Below are 16,209 nucleotides of genomic sequence, written 5' to 3'. Positions count from 1 at the left end.
CAAATTCCCCAATTTCCTGCTCTTTTCCTCAATTTCCAGTCCTTGCAATTAAACTAACTTGAAGAAAGTAAAATTGAATTGAGGTTTAGATAAACATGCATCATCAGATCTTCGAATGTTGATAAAACAAAGAATCTTAATCCACCCAGATCAATAACGCTCCATGATGAAAAAATCACTCGCGACGTCGCCTCCAATCACAATCTCATTTTGCTACTCTTCATCCAAAAAAAAAGATTCAGAATTAAAAAGAGATAATATCGTCTTCTTGTATAAACGGAAAAAAACTGGATTCATTGATTACAATTTGCACATGGGAGCAATAGAGAAAAGAAGAATACCAGTGTAGTACTGGCTAGGAGAAGTCAAACAAATTAGCTTTGCGGTTAATCAATTCAAAAAAAAAAAGGGCAAGAAAATCCATAGTTCGTTGAATACAGCAAATCATTCTCTACAGCAGCAGGCAACCAAGATTGAATCTATAGTAAACTTACAAACAAACATATCGCAAACACCAAGCTTTGACACAAAGCAATGCAAAATATATGCAGTCTTATTCCCTTGATGGGAAATCACAAGAAAACAAAGCACAACATGCCCTCGGAGTTTCACAGCTCTAGGCAACACTCACAGTTTGAGCAGGAACCTCTCTCATGCTTTTGCACCTATTACATTGTTCTCGTGAGGCATAATTGTGATTATTGCAATTTGAACACATCCAATCCCCATCACGCCATTGCTTTGCTCCTTTCCCAACAAGTGCAGGATTAATATACTGTAATACATACGCCGCCGACTCTCCAGATCTAGAGCAAGATGTCGAAGACAGCACCCCAGCCGCCGACTCTTTCCTTTCCACTTCAACCACCCCAAGGCCACCAGATCTATGCTCTCCACAAGTTGAATCCGACGACTCCAAGTTAAAATCGAGAGCGAGAGATAGACAGAGGTGTCGCGGTGGTGGTGGTTGTGCGGCGCTACCGCTGCGATTGCCGGAGATCTACCACCGCAACTGTGGCTGCGTTTCTCCATAAATTGAACCCGACGACTTCAAGTCAGAATCGAGAGAAAGAGATAGAAAGAGGCGTCACAGTGGTGGTGGCTATGCGGCGCTGCCGCTGCGATTGCTGAAGATTGAGTGGCGGCGGCGCAGCAGACGGGCGGCGAGAGGGAAAGAGAGAGAGAGAGAGTACAGCGATAGAGAGATGACGGAGGCGACGAGGCCGAGGCGGCGGCGCTTCGCCGACGATCTGAGCTCGAAGGGAGGGAGGGAGGGAGAGAGAGAGAGAAGGGGGAAGGGAGTGTACAAGAAGAGAGAGAAAGAGAGTGGAGAGAGAGAGAAAGAGAGAGAGTACATATTTTTAAAGGAGGGTATTTCTGTCTTTTCAATCAAAAAGTGAATAGTTTTTATTATTTTTATCTTAGTGGACAATTTTTATCTTTACAATATAAAAGTGGATAATTTTATATATTAACTCTTGAATCTATATACTACCTAAGGGAAGGATTTCACGGGAAAATTTTGCAACAATTCCTTTTTTAAAAAATGATGGAAATTTGTAACCAATTCGACGGATCCCACGTCAGGAAGCTAAAACAGAGTAATTACTTGAGATCAAAAGATTTCAAGTAAGTCAATAAGTTCAACTAAGAAGTGATGAAAGCAAAAAAATGTGAGTATTTACTAAGATAAGATTTAATAAGCAAATCGCACGTTGCTTGGTTAATTACAAGTTTCAACAGCAAGTTTTCTAAATTCAAAAGAGGCGTGTAATGTAAATGGCAAAACCTTATCTGCGGTGACAAAGGAAGTAACTGAATTTTCTAACAAGAAACTGAATAAAAATTGAATAGATTCAGCGCTATAACCTCTACGTCTAGGATGGGATCTAATGGCAGTCTGCAAGATTCTGATACAGCATTGAAGTATTCTCCCACAATTGAAGTGAGTGTAAGTGTGAAAATGTGACTCACATTGGTGGTTGCCATGTCCCCGGTCGGAATGATTCACCAGATCCCGTAGGCTCCGACAACCTGAAACCCAACTCACCCAAATTAAACTAGAGAAACTACCTTCCCATCTCCTTTTATATATTACGATCATGCGCTCAACTATCGATAGGGACTAGAGTTTTATCAAAATCCAGGCAATGATTAATAGTTTAGCGATGTCTTAAAATCAAACAACTTACTCCGGCTCTTCTTTCTTCTCACGAGATCCTTCAAAGCCTTGATCACTGTAATTAAAATGAAGAATTGATGTTTTTATATCAGAGCATGATAACAAGACTTTGCAAAGAATGTCGAAGGTCCTAAACAGCATAGGTCGTGCTTTGAGGAGAATACTAACCTCCTGACATCCTTGGAGTCTGATGCTGCTTCAATTTTCTTGCCTATCAAGGAAATAAAAAACCATTAAACACAAAAACGTTCTACAAATGCAGTGGGAAATGGGAAACGACATTCATGTACAGCAAATAGTAAACCCAGGAGCACCTAGAAAGTTCCTCCTTAACTATATTGTGCAATGATATAAATGGAAACTCTGAGAAAACTCATGCTCATTACATTAAGTAATGAGTGAATTCTGCTCCTTAAGATAATATTTTAGTATTGAATTGAAAGTTTGCACAGTAATGGTGTTCGATGCTGATATATTAACATGTGAACTTATATTTTGCTCAAGAAAAAATAGAGAAAAGAAAGAAAAACATGTAAAGTATATGAATCCATTGAATACAACAAACTAGTAATCTTGCTTTATATTTGGCAAATCATATATCCTATTTAGTGAATCTTAATATTCTTCCCTGCACAGAGTTTAAAAACAATACACTCAGTAAAAAGGATAAGCATTCAGTACAATACTTGCACTCCACATTCTAAATAACAATAGTGAATAACAGTAAGCACTAGAAAAATTAGGTATAACATGTGCAAGCATGCAATCTGATTGTTTGAACTTAATGCTCCGCTAGGCAAAATAGAAGCTATTAGCAAATACTAGTGGGGGAATTACAATGATTCAATTTCTTATTTGCTGCCATAACTATGTAAAGATAAATATCTTCAAACTAGAAACTCTAATTTGCTGCCATACAATAGATATTTGTAACTAGGACAGACATCAACCAATTAATAGTAGTCAGCATTTCATACCTTCTGAATCAGTAGGAAACTGTTGGATAAAACTTTTCAAGTCAGGGCCAGTAGTTTTTCCTATTAACATACATTGAAATCAGTAAGCTCATAACATAAAACTCGAAGCAGCTTTTTATCATTCATGTTGGAGTAAAAATAGAGGAGTAACTCACCAATTTTGGGGGCTTTTCCTTCCCTAGCTTTCCTTTCTTCTTCTTCCTTTTTGAGGACTGGTACCAAACACAAACAAGTAAGGGTTTCTTCAAAGGGTGTGTTCTCTTTGGTTGTATAATTATCATGAGAAAATGAGGGATAAGAAAAGGTGGGAAAATTTTATCAAACTACTCCTTTTTATCTCATGTTCTTTAGGGAGGAAAACATGGGAAAAATATTATCACATCACTACCCCATGATAATACTATCATGAATTGGAATGAAAAAGAGGGAAAAGGAACTGGCCAAATTTTTTTCCATGCTGCCTGAGGAAAGTTATCCACCATATATAACATATGAAAATAGTGGAAAAAAGGTAAAAATATATGTTTTCCACCATTTTCCATCAAAGAGAACACACACCCTAAATGGTAGAAATTGACCAAAATCAATAAAATGAAACAACAATGAGCACTCCCTTACTGAATCCTCAACAGTAATATTTGTGCCATATTCTAGTGAAAGGAATAAATAATACTACTCCCTCTGTCCCGGAAGAGTGCACAAACTTTTTCTGAGCATGGATTTTAAGAATGTTAGTTGATAGTGTGTTGTGAGTGGAGAAAGGGAGTGGAGAATGGCAAAGTGTGCACACTTTTGTGGGACGAGGGAATATAAGACAATCACAGTACACATAGGTAGCATGTTGATCGCTAAGGAGGCCATGACTCCACAGTGAAGATAAGGCAAGGACAAAGGAAAAAGAAATCAAAATGTACCAAGGCCAAATTAGGTTTGCGGCACCAAAAGTTCTGTGAGTATAAGGGATAGTCCAACAGCTATAGTTCATGTTAGTTTTCGGAATCAACTGATGATCGCTTAGAGAAGTTCTCGTTGATATACACTTGACAAACTCAAGTCATTATCGAGCATTCAAATAGGATGAATCTTATTGAAATGTAAAGATTAAAAATCAAATATGAATACTAGTAACTTACGAGCAACATTCAGTTTAACACGTTCCCTCCTTGCCTCCAGCTGAGCCATTTCCTGTAGAGCAAGCCAAAAAATTATCATTTTTCTCAATCAAAATTCAGTTGTTGGCTGGGATCTTTGAAAAATGTGAGAAGCAAAGTAAGCTTGTTCAAGTTCACTGATGTTTAATGCGCATAAAAATGCTACGACTATTGCTTCACAAGATTAACAAAATAAGGGGAAAAATCACTTGAATCCTTTTTTTACCACTATATGTTTGACAGCTTGAGTGGGGGCACAAAGGTCACTAATTTCATATATTTAAACCCAAACGAACTAATTTCTTGATGTTTAAATCACAACTAAGCCAATAGGAAATAAGGTGCTAAAAAGAACGAACAAGTAGAATGATCATCAATTAAGTCATTGCAATGTATTTCCATCAAGAATTGATGCCAACCCATCAAAGTTTGACTTAAATATGTAACCGTGCAGAATAGGGCATTTTGAAATAAAGTAATATGAAGAATACAACAAAGTTGAGAATTACTTCACAAGATCAAGAATCTATCAGATGCTACACGAATGAATTATGAAGATGAATACACTACCGGGAGAAATTTTTGAAGGGATTGAAATATTTATATAAGTAAAAGTATTCTCGACCAGCCTTTTTCAGAATGTAGGAATTTAATTAACAATAAATATTGTTGCACATGGGATACCACATCCTCAAAAGTAAAATAATGAATGTCTTTCATACCTCTGGTGTTGGAGCTATTTTACGTTGCCCATTCAGCCAACATATCCATTCAACTACAACAAAACTATTGAAACATAAATAATTACCAACTACAAAGAAAGACATCCAATGTGAATGAGAAACACCAATAAATAAAAAGCTGAATGGAGTCCTGTTTTGGGCATTGAATAACTCTTGTTGGAAGAATTAGTATCTAACTTTCACGTATGAGGGATTCAGGGTTTGACACCTGTGCCACCACAACTTCCTCATTTTACGCAGGGTTCAAAGTAAAAACAAAGGATAGAAAATAACTTTGGGAATCCTAAATCAGCAAAGCACCACAATATATGTGGTTCTGTAATTTGAAACATAATGAGTGCAGGAAACCATAAGTGCCTTAAACTTCACCAATGATTTTAAATAACCATAATCAGAAACCAGTGAGAACTTCAGTAACAAATATGGATTAAATTAAGGAATATAAAACATACCCGGAATGGATGTGGGATCCTGCTCTCCTTTAAATATTACCAACCTTTTCTCCTTCACTGATGAATAAGAACAAGCAAAAAGTAGTATTAAAGCAAATACTCACAACACGAATAGCTCAAAATTTCTCTTGCTTATGCACCATAATTTCCCAAGCTTGCAAGATGATACAAGGAGCAAAAATCTAGAATACTTAGGAAAGGATTGTTTAAACGACAGTATGGATTGGAACAAGTGAATCGATTGCTACTACACATTTATCTGGGTATAGGCAGATATAAACACAAGGAATCTGAATGTAACTCAAGTCATTGTCCGAATTAGAAAGACCGAAGAAGAAAAAACATGTCATACTTACAGATGCCATACAAACCTCAATAACAACCACCAACAACTTGACCAAGTAGCAGGATACAAAAATTACAAGCTGCACAACATCTAAGCCAAAACGACTACTACAAAAAACACTATCACATGATTAAGGAAACGCAGTGTAAAAAGAGCAATGAAATCTTAATAATTTCAGGCAAATTGATGAAAACAGAATCCAGAAAAAAAGAATCTGACACACTCAATAAGCTCATATAGGCACAAACGAACTCAACCCTTCTTCCGTAATTTTACAATACAAATGAAAAGAATAACATCATGGACTCCAAATCCATACTTTGACAGCATCATCAGCTTAAGAGAAGGTTGGCGCATGGAAGTTCACACATTCTTTATACGTTTACAAACACACATACACAAGCATGCTGCGGCAGAATAAAAAGAGTGAAGAAGATGGGGTTACTCACTTATACCGTCGATTTCCTCAGTCTTGGTGAAGTATCGATTGCCGGTTTTATCCATTCCGACAAATGCTCGATTGCTGAATAACCCTACGACCCTTGCCCACAGACGCGACATATTGCGCCCTTTTATTTCACTGAGTTTTTTATACGGTTGTTTGTTCAATGAGAAAGCGCACGAAAAGAAAAGATGTCGTAAATGAGAGCGAATTCAAGCAGAATAATTAATTGATCGACAACGGATAATTTCTCATACAAATTACGAAACAATCTTAGTTCGATTTAGGAACAAGGGCAAGATCATGGGAAGAACTAAGAAGGAACAAGTAAGAAATGGAATGGAAGTAGCAATATTACTCTCTCCTCCACAATTTTTTTTTATTTTTTTGTGAACTTCTCTCTCGTCAACTATATTATTTTCAGTTTTGCAATTTTGATCAATTCATAATATTTTCATTTTCTCTATTACTTCTTCCATCCATGAAATATTGTCATAATTTATCATTTTGATACGTCCACCAAATAATATATGAGCTCCATTCTGCACACACTAATTTAATTAACTTTTTTTCATTTGTGAACTCATTTCTCCACTGAAAAATAAACAAAATAATCTATCTATTATATGAAAGTACAGTTTGTGGCAATTCTGTAAATAAATCTATATCTATTATATGAAAGCAGAGTTTGTGGCAATTCTGTAAATAAATCTATATCTATTTATAATATGAAAATGCAGTAGATCAACAATTTATTTTACGGCCAACTTTATGGCAAAGCCGTAATTATATGAATTAACTTGGGATAAATATATAAGTTACAGACCTTATACCCACTTACCCACTAACGCCATTTCTTACATTTATTTCCTTTGAAATCGAAAATCATACTCAATAAACTACAATCATTCAGATCTTTCAGATGCAGAGTTTTCAGCATGATTTCCTCTCCAGATATCAGTAATCCCATTATTTATGTAAATTTTCATGCCTTTATTTCATCACACAAGCTATTTTCTCCTATTTTATTTTCTTATTTGGAGTTTATGCAGAAACCCACCATAATTCTCATTCTCGAATTCATCATAATTGAAAAGGAAGAAATTAGAATTTAAAAAAAAAATAGAATAAACTTTATTTATTTCACAGAAAATGAATTCAAAAGGAAGAGGGGGCGAGGGAACGACTGTTATCGGGTCGGAAAAAGCGAAGGGAGGCGGAGTTGGACGGCGGCGGCGCTGCTACCTGCGCTGTTGACGGCCGGAGAGAGGCCGAGAATTGAAAAGCGGCTGAGCGGCGCCAGATCTGGGAAGGAGAAAAGGGAGGCGCTGCAGCTGTTGCCCGCCGGCAAGGCGGCGCCGGGCGGTGGCTGGCGGCGTGCAGCAGAAAAGGGAGGGGAGGGTTTGTGCGTGAGTTTTGTGTGTGCGTCTGATTGTGTGTACGTGTGATTTGTGTGTTAATGTGTGTGTGAGTTATGGACTTATGTGGGTGTGTTTGTGGGGAATGGATCATCTGCTGTGCTGTGCACAAAAACAAGGTAAATGAAGTGTACTTTGTATTTCTTTTTTGTATTTTTTTTAAGTTATGTATTTATTTTCTTTTTGTTTTTGTGCACAGTAGAGGATCCATTCCCGTGTTTGTCCGTGTTTGTGAGCATATGTGGGTGCAGAACGAGGGAGAGAGAGAGAGAATAATGATAGTGATAATGGGTTAAGTTGGGCCTTCTGCTTAATTAATCTAACTAGTACGCCTTTCCGTGCGATGCACGAATCATAATATATTCATTTATTTTAAAAATATATAAAAATATTAAAATATCATTATTTATGAATTAGATTAATTAACTAAAAATTTATACTCCATATCCGTTCAGAATATCATTTTCATTTTTTCATTTTGGTTTGTCCACAGTATCATTTTCATTTCCATTTATAGTAGTACCACAAACTTCACTCACAACAGTAGTGAGACCCAAAATAACAACAATACCCACTACTATCAACTACTATTAATCACTTCTTAAAATTTGTACCTCCCAAAATGAAAACGATATCGTCGAAGGATGGAGTGTTAATTTAAATATAAGTATTTAATTTAAAATAATTTATAATAACGATATTATCAACTTAATGAGTATTGTATAATTGTAATTAAATATATGGATTATTAAATAAATCATTTAAGTCAATCTCATTTTGAGCAAATATTATTAAACCATCAATATAACAAAATTAATAGTCGTCATTTAATATAATAATATTAGGATCTTAAAAATTCAAACTGCATTATTATTAAAAATTCATATTTAAACAACCCAAAACTAATTTAAAATCTGAAAAATACGAATAATATACAAAGAAAAATTAACAACGAATATGTTTATATAAATAATAAATGAATTATTCATATACATAATTAAATAAATCTATATAATATTTTAAATTATTCATATATACATAAAATATACAATATGTTTTGTTTCAAAAAAAAGATATACAATATGTTTTCTAAAAAAGATTCACGACAACAAATTACATAAACATGATTATGTTTTAAAAATTGGCTCCCTCTAAACAAAATTGAATTTTGTAATTTGCCGCTAAAATATAGTTACTGAAGTTATTTTGTTATTATTCTTTTCGTCCACAAAAAATAATCTTAAAGAGGATGATATAGATTTCAACAAAATTAAAATAGTTGAATGTATTGTGAGTATAGTATGAATTCACTTAAAAAGTAGTGTTAATATTGACAATTAATTATATTGTGACAGAATACTTTCAAAAGTAAAAAAATGATTAATTTTTGTGGACATTCTAAAATAACAAAAAGATGTTATTTTTTGTAAACGGATAGAGTATATTATATGAATATTTAAATTTTAGTAATTATAATTAAAATCACACATTATAATTATAGAGTATTAGACACTATACAAAAATAAATAAATATTTTCATACACAAAAATAAATAAATAACAGAAAAAGATAAATCATATTTAAAGTTCTATAATTTTAATCAATATTCCAAGCTTAATTTAATTGTTAGAGTCAATGTTGACTCCGACAATGTTGGGACCAATGTTGATAACATTCATGTTTTCAATGTTGGGTGGAATGTTGATAACATTCATGGTGTCAACATTTCTGGGTTTCAACCAACATTCCGGAGTCTGCCTGGACTCCATACTTTGACTCTCCATTGGTAATTGTATATATTTAATCTTTACCTTCCTTTCACGTCTTATTATTCTTTGGTTGTGGAATAAAGGTTTTATGCTTGTTTTTCTTAAAACACGTGTCTCTCTTCCTTAATACAATATTTCGGAGAGAGTATCAATTAGTATTAATTACTCCCTCCGTCCCGCTAATAATGACACGTATTCCATTTCGGGTTGTCCCACCGATAATGGCACGTTTCTACTTTAGGAAATAATAAGGGATAGATAATTGTAGTTAATTCACTAATTAAAAGCCTAATTAAAACAACTTTAAAACCTTACCCTCACTCTAACTCTCTCTCTCTCTCCCGATTACTCTCTCTTTCTCACCCTCGCCGCCTCACCCTCCTCCACGGCGACGGTGCGGCGACTCCGTGTCCACCCACCCTCCTCCGCCGCCTCCACCCTGTCTCAGGTAACCCCATTCTTTCTCTCTTTCGAGATCTATTTCTCCCTGCCCTCTCTCTGCTCTCCCTCTCGATCTCCCTTTATCTCTTGTTTTCGGCGGCCGCTGCGAGCCGGGGCGGCGCATGCAGCACCAGCCGCCGCCGCCGGCTCTGCTCTCTCTTTCTTCCTCGCTCACTCCGCCTCCATGTCCGTCTCAGATCTATCTCTCACTTTATCTTACTCTCTATCTTACACAACGCAATCGGAGTGCGCGACGGCGGAGTGCGCTGCCCACATCGACTTCACCACCTCCTAACGCTCGTAGCAGCGGCGACGGCGGAGTGCTCTACAGACTCCAGCGACTTCACACCCCTCTCTGTAGAAGAACCGAGCCCTAGATCCCCAATTTTCCCACTCGATTTCAGGTGACGATAGTCGCGCCCCTGCCTGTAACACCCCGATTTTTCCTAATAGGATTTCCCGAGATACTTGAACTTAGAATATTATTTAAGTGAATTTCTCGCCCGGATAAAATTTTTATTGATAAAAAAAGGGGGTATTTCTTTTAATAAAAGATTTTATCAAATTTTACCAAAAGAGATTAAATGCAAATACGTGACTATGTGTATATATTTCATATTACATTTTATTTTTCATTTACTTTTATTTTGCATTGGGCCTAAATAGATCTATTATACTAACTTATCTAGTTTGGGTCTTATTTAATTTTGAGTAATGATTTTGTGTATTTTGTAAGCCCATTTTGATCCATAATTTTTTTTTAATTCATGTCAGCCCACATGCCCTCATTCATCAAATTCATCCACGTATCACTCCACCATTCACCACATCCTAAGCCAATCACCTTACATGCATTTTACTTTTCTGGAATAAAATTGACATCTCAAGCTCATTCATGCCATTTTCACAGCAAACACAATTCTTCCTTCTATTTTCCTTACTTCCAGAATTTCAATCGAAACACAAGAAATCTCTGTGAACAATATCTACCTCAAATCAAATTCAGCCATACACCAACAAATCAAAGAACACAGCTTGTAAGTATATATATTTCTCAAGTGTTTTGCCCATTTCATAAGAAAAGATTGAATTTTTGCATAAGAAAAGACTGAATTTTGCATAAGAAAAGATTACAATTTTTCCTTCACCTTTCTAAAGAAATTAGAAGGTTAGAATGAGATAGGGGTTTTGAGGTTTTTGGGGAGGGGTGTTGGCCGGCGGTTTTAGCCGGAGAAGCAGAGCAGCATCGGCTGCTCGGCGTGGCAGGAGGAGGCGGCGCCGGCGCCGGCGCTGCTGCTGCTGCTGTGCTGTTGTCGGACGGAGCGAGGGCGACGGCGTCGCCGGATCTGGTAGAAAGGAGAGGCAGCGGCGCTGTATGTTTGGCAGCAGCCCTCCGGCCGCTCGCGGCCGAGGCAGGCGGAGCCTGAAGCGCGGCGGCGCAGCTGGTGGCTCGCTGGAGTTTGAAGGGAGAGGGAGCAGCGGCAGATTGAGAGGGATAATCGGAGGTGGTGGTGGCGAGGACGGCGGCGCGGCGGTCCTTCGGGGTGCTGCTGCTCGCCCGGGCGAGAGGAAGAAAGAAAAGGAGGCGGCAGCTGCTGCCGTGCTGCTGCGGTCGATGCGGCGCGGCGGTGGCTTGCGCTGCCGTCGACGGCGAAGAGGGAGAGATAGAGGAGAAGAGAGAGGGCGAGAAGTGAGGGAGAGTGAGAGGAAGACAAGAGCTGAGGGAAGACAGAGAGAGGTCGAAGGGAATGAGAGAGGAGGCGGAGCCGCTGGCCTCCGACGGCGGCGTGCCGTCTGGTGGCGGCGGCAGGAGGCCGAGAAGAGGAGAGGGAGAGAGGGAGAAAGGGAGGCTGGCGTCTGTGTTGTGTGTTCTGCGCGTGAGTTGTATGTGTGTGTTGGGGTGTGAGAGTTAAATTAGGGATTTGAGGGAGAGATAAGGAAGTTGGGCTCAAGGATGGGCTAAAGCTTTAATTCAGTATTGGGCTGGAAAGTTGGGCTAATATTATTAATAAATTTGAGTTGGGTTTTATTTTAAGGTTTTGGGCTAATTTATTTCTTTAAATCAGCCTTTACTCAAATATCTTTAATTAGTTGAGTAATTTGGATAATGATATAATGGTCTAATTATTTAATTAGACTCTACAATTTGAGTTTTGATCAATTATTTTACGCATTGATTAAGTGTGTTTATTTATGAGAATTAAAACACGAACTGATTTTGCATACTATGTTGCAAGTATAGTATTTTTATAAATTGATTTTGTTCAAGACTTTTAATTGAGTTTTGAAAATCCGGGCGCAGAATATTAAGATTTAGCAGCTTTGTAGAATCGTTAGTTCATACGATATTTTGAGACCTATTAAGATTAGATTGTCTTGTAGGTCCACTTGAGAGAGGGAATTAGCATTGCTTTTACAAGAAGAGAATTGTACATCTTTTATCTACGAGCTTGTTCTATCAAGGTGGGTTTTATTTTCCAAAGTATGCTTTGAGTTATTGAGCTCTACTTGTATTACGCAAATGCAAATGAATGTCCATGTTAAAATGTTTCTTATATCTCTATTGTTTAAAGTGCTCCTATGTTATCTAACGATCGGGTCCTAGCCGGCGTAGCGATTGGATCGCCCTGGTTAGGATTGTGTACACACAAGGGGGTATTGTGGGCTGCTCCCACTTGCCTCAGACTGTCAGACTTGGGTTGCTCCCATTTCTGAAACATGCATGGTAGTGGACCTCTGTGGGCTGCTCCCACATGTTCACATTATAGGTGAAGCACCAATAGAGAAAAGACTGGAAATGGATCCACGAATTTATTTTAAGTATGCATGGAATGCTTTCAAATATTTCTATGTTATACTGTTCATAGCATGGATTATTCTTTTAAATGGATTTACAAACTTTTTCAAATGGCTAAACCCACTGAGTATATTAGTACTCAGCCCTGCAATTGTTTTCAAAACCTTTTGCAGGTTGAGAGGCAGGTGGTGTCGTGCGAGGCTGAGGGAGGATGTTGCTGTAGTTTCATATAATAATTTTCGCTGCGATAATATTCACTTAGGTGGATATCTTTTGAGAATGACTCTTTAAATATTCTTAGCCTAATTCTTATGAACTCTTTTGGCAATCGCATTTCTAGCAATTGAACCTCGCATATATGAATGTCTAGTATGAAGCGTTATCTTGTTGTCTCAGAACTCCGAACTTTTGATCCTGGTTGGGAAGATTTCTATCTTAATTGTTGTATTTATTATCCTTCAATTGCGGCACTCCTTTATTAACAATGTATTACCCGAATCTAAGAACATATCACCCATTTTATTCTAACAAAGTCTAGCAAATCCCATTAAGTAGCCGTTTCTTATTCTCCCGGGAGTCGGGCTGTCACAGATGGTATCAGAGCAAAAGTTCTTGGCTCTGAGACCACAAGTTCATTGATGTTGAGTCTAGGATATCATCTCTAGGCTTCTAAAGTTTATACAGCAACCCTCAGCTCGTCGTCACACTGCCCTCAACCAAGGTATGTTAAACTTGTTTTCAAAAATGTTTACTGAACTGCATGCACCGCATGAATATGTTATAGAACATGTTAAGATTGAATATGCACTGAGATGGAACATGCATTATGATTGAACATGCATTGAGATGTACGTGTATTGAGACTGAACATGCATAGAGACGGGACACGCATTGAGACTGAACATGCACTGAGACTGAACATGCATTGAAACAGAGCATGTATGGAAACTACAAACGCATTGAGACTGAACATGCATTGAGACAGAATATACGTATTGAGACTGAACATGCAATAAGAGTAAATGTGTTTTAAGATTGAATGCATTGATATGAATTGTGACTGAACATACACTGAAACGGATCATGTATGGAGACGTCCGTACACTGAAACGCAACATGTATGGAACCTTAACCTATATTGAGACTAAATATGAATTTGAGACTGAAAACATTTTTTATCATGCAAGACTATGTGCTAACTTGATTTGAATATGGAAATATTGCATAACTGCATGATATGTAATTTATTACCATGAGATGATTCAACCACTATGTGTTATTACAATTTTAGTTAGGTTATGAACCTAGAAATGATATGATGATAGACTATAGTCGCATAGTGAAATGATGAAGGATGTCTTTAGATTTTTATGATCAGAGGATTTTAGAGGACATGAACAGACTAGAAATAGAAAGAACTACACATTGAAAGCACTGAACATAGACAGAGAGAACATAGAAAGTATAGAATGACAGAACATAGAAAGATGATCAAGGAAGGGTAAACCATATATAGAAAGTCAGAATACGAAAGTTAGAATATCAAAGCACGATACATGAAAGGATGACTTGTAGACAACCAACGATCGTTTCAGACAATAGAAGGATCCTTATGTCACCAGTATCACGGATTTTTATTAGAAAGAATGAAGAAGGAGTTCAACATTATTAATTGAATACAGAATGGCTGGAGAAGGAGAAAGAGGACCTAACCCTGAAGGACATGCGCCACGAATTATACCAGAGCGAAGTGTGGAAGAAAGGTTTCGCAAGCATAATCCACCAACTTTTGATGGCCTCGGTGATCCTCTGGATGCCGAGAGATGGGTAAGAGCTACTGAGAGGATACTCAACCACGTTGGCTGTGGGGATAGGGAGAAACTCACATGCGCAATTTTCCAACTCGTTGATGAGGCTGAATTCTGGTGGGAATCAGTGCGACGAACCTTGACCCCCGAGCAATGGGAGGTGTACACGTGGAATGATTTTAAAGAAAGATTATATGAAAAGTATATCCCTGGATGCTATAGGAAAAAGAAACAGGATGAGTTTTGGAATTTACGACAAGGAAGTATGACGGTCACAGAGTACGACCGAATGTTTAACCAGCTTTCGCGATATGCTCCCCATCTAGTTGACACAGATGAGAAATGTGCAGAAAAGTTTCGACAAGGTCTGCGGCTTGAGATAGCCGTTCCACTAGCAAGTCAGGGAGCGCTAACATATACTCAATCTTTGAGCAGGGCCCTAAACATCGAAGCAATACTACCAAAAGAAAAAGAGAGTGTGTTAGCACAAGCACCGACCCAAGACTATGGAAAAATGAAACGTAAATGGGAAGACGGAAATGAAGGAAACCCAGGAAAAAGAAAGCAACCATGGAGAGGAAATCGACAACAACAGCAAGGACATGCGGAAGGAAAGCCGTTATGTCCAACATGTAAGAAAAATCACTATGGTGAATGTAAGATAGGTTCCAACGACTGCTTTAGGTGCAAGCAACCAGGGCATTTCGCCAGAGACTGTCCAAACAATAATGAGAACATGAGAATTCCACAACCTCATAACTTTGCCCCTCAAGGACAGAATCAGGTACCAATTGGCAATGAACGACCAAATCAGAGACAACCTGGACGTGCTAGGGCTTATGCTCTTAACCAGCAACAAGCAGCCCAAGCACCTGAAGATTTAGAAGGTACAATCGTCATAAATTGACGTATCTGCTTTAACATCAAGAGCTTCACACTTTTATCTCTACATGCATGTTAAGTTTAAAGCCTATGGTGGTGGAAGCCTTCGAGATGATATATAGAGAATGATAAGGAAGCATGACACGTTAGTCATACTGGGATTCAAAAAAAAAAAAAAAATGAATGAGAAGAGATTGATGGACATATTCGATCGAAAAAGCAAAACTTTATGGGGCAAGCGGATTTATTCTGCCTTTATAGAATCACTACGAACGAGAAAAGTATGTGTAGACTAGAAGTCGAGTTTACTAGCCAGGGTATTCCAATTTCGAGGATGAAATTTTTTTTTAGGGGGGAAGGATGTAACACCCCGATTTTTCCTAATAGGATTTCCCGAGATACTTGAACTTAGAATATTATTTAAGTGAATTTCTCGCCCGGATAAAATTTTTATTGATAAAAAAAGGGGGTATTTCTTTTAATAAAAGATTTTATCAAATTTTACCAAAAGAGATTAAATGCAAATACGTGACTATGTGTATATATTTCATATTACATTTTATTTTTCATTTACTTTTATTTTGCATTGGGCCTAAATAGATCTATTATACTAACTTATCTAGTTTGGGTCTTATTTAATTTTGAGTAATGATTTTGTGTATTTTGTAAGCCCATTTTGATCAATAATTTTTTTTTTAATTCATGTCAGCCCACATGCCCTCATTCATCAAATTCATCCACGTATCACTCCACCATTCACCACATCCTAAGCCAATCACCTTACATGCATTTTACTTTTCT

General features: G+C 37.4%; 2 protein-coding genes across 4 annotated transcripts; one reads left to right on the top strand and one right to left on the bottom strand.

Annotated features, from left to right (window-relative positions):
• Nucleotides 1–1,658: 1,658 nt before the first annotated feature.
• Nucleotides 1,659–7,819, bottom strand: LOC131011565 (uncharacterized). 3 transcript variants are annotated; one of them, XM_057939332.1, is made up of 10 exons: nt 7,481–7,819; nt 6,301–6,431; nt 5,506–5,562; nt 5,033–5,085; nt 4,293–4,344; nt 3,315–3,371; nt 3,160–3,219; nt 2,351–2,393; nt 2,193–2,237; nt 1,659–2,034 (listed from the first exon to the last, which is right to left on the bottom strand). In XM_057939332.1, exons 2-10 carry the CDS (start codon nt 6,410–6,412, stop codon nt 1,971–1,973), a joined length of 543 nt encoding a protein of 180 aa, XP_057795315.1. In that variant the 5' UTR covers nt 6,413–6,431; nt 7,481–7,819; the 3' UTR covers nt 1,659–1,970. The 3 variants fall into 3 exon arrangements, with proteins under 3 accessions (XP_057795315.1, XP_057795316.1, XP_057795314.1); XM_057939333.1 differs by having other exon boundaries at nt 7,539–7,819; XM_057939331.1 differs by lacking the exon at nt 7,481–7,819 and having other exon boundaries at nt 6,301–6,849.
• Nucleotides 7,820–14,401: 6,582 nt separating this feature from the next.
• Nucleotides 14,402–15,433, top strand: LOC131008132 (uncharacterized). Its single transcript, XM_057935027.1, has one exon. The coding sequence runs from the start codon at nt 14,402–14,404 to the stop codon at nt 15,431–15,433; it is 1,032 nt and encodes a 343-aa protein (XP_057791010.1).
• Nucleotides 15,434–16,209: the final 776 nt, after the last annotated feature.

Source organism: Salvia miltiorrhiza, chromosome 2, assembly GCF_028751815.1.
Source record: "Salvia miltiorrhiza cultivar Shanhuang (shh) chromosome 2, IMPLAD_Smil_shh, whole genome shotgun sequence".
Taxonomy (NCBI): domain Eukaryota; kingdom Viridiplantae; phylum Streptophyta; class Magnoliopsida; order Lamiales; family Lamiaceae; genus Salvia; species Salvia miltiorrhiza.
This window is presented reverse-complemented; position numbering and strand designations above follow the sequence as displayed.

What these genes read in the sequence shown, in the direction of transcription:
- LOC131011565 (XM_057939332.1), bottom strand. Translation starts at nt 6,412, where the DNA reads ATGTCGCGTCTGTGGGCAAGGGTCGTAGGGTTATTCAGCAATCGAGCA. An exon ending in GTTTCCTACTGATTCAGAAG is followed by an intron (nt 2,394 to 3,159) that starts GTATGAAATGCT and finishes TTTCCTTGATAG; the next exon opens with GCAAGAAAATTGAAGCAGCA. An exon ending in GAGAAGAAAGAAGAGCCGGA is followed by an intron (nt 2,035 to 2,192) that starts GTAAGTTGTTTG and finishes GTTGGGTTTCAG; the next exon opens with GTTGTCGGAGCCTACGGGAT.
- LOC131008132 (XM_057935027.1), top strand. Translation starts at nt 14,402, where the DNA reads ATGGCTGGAGAAGGAGAAAGAGGACCTAACCCTGAAGGACATGCGCCA.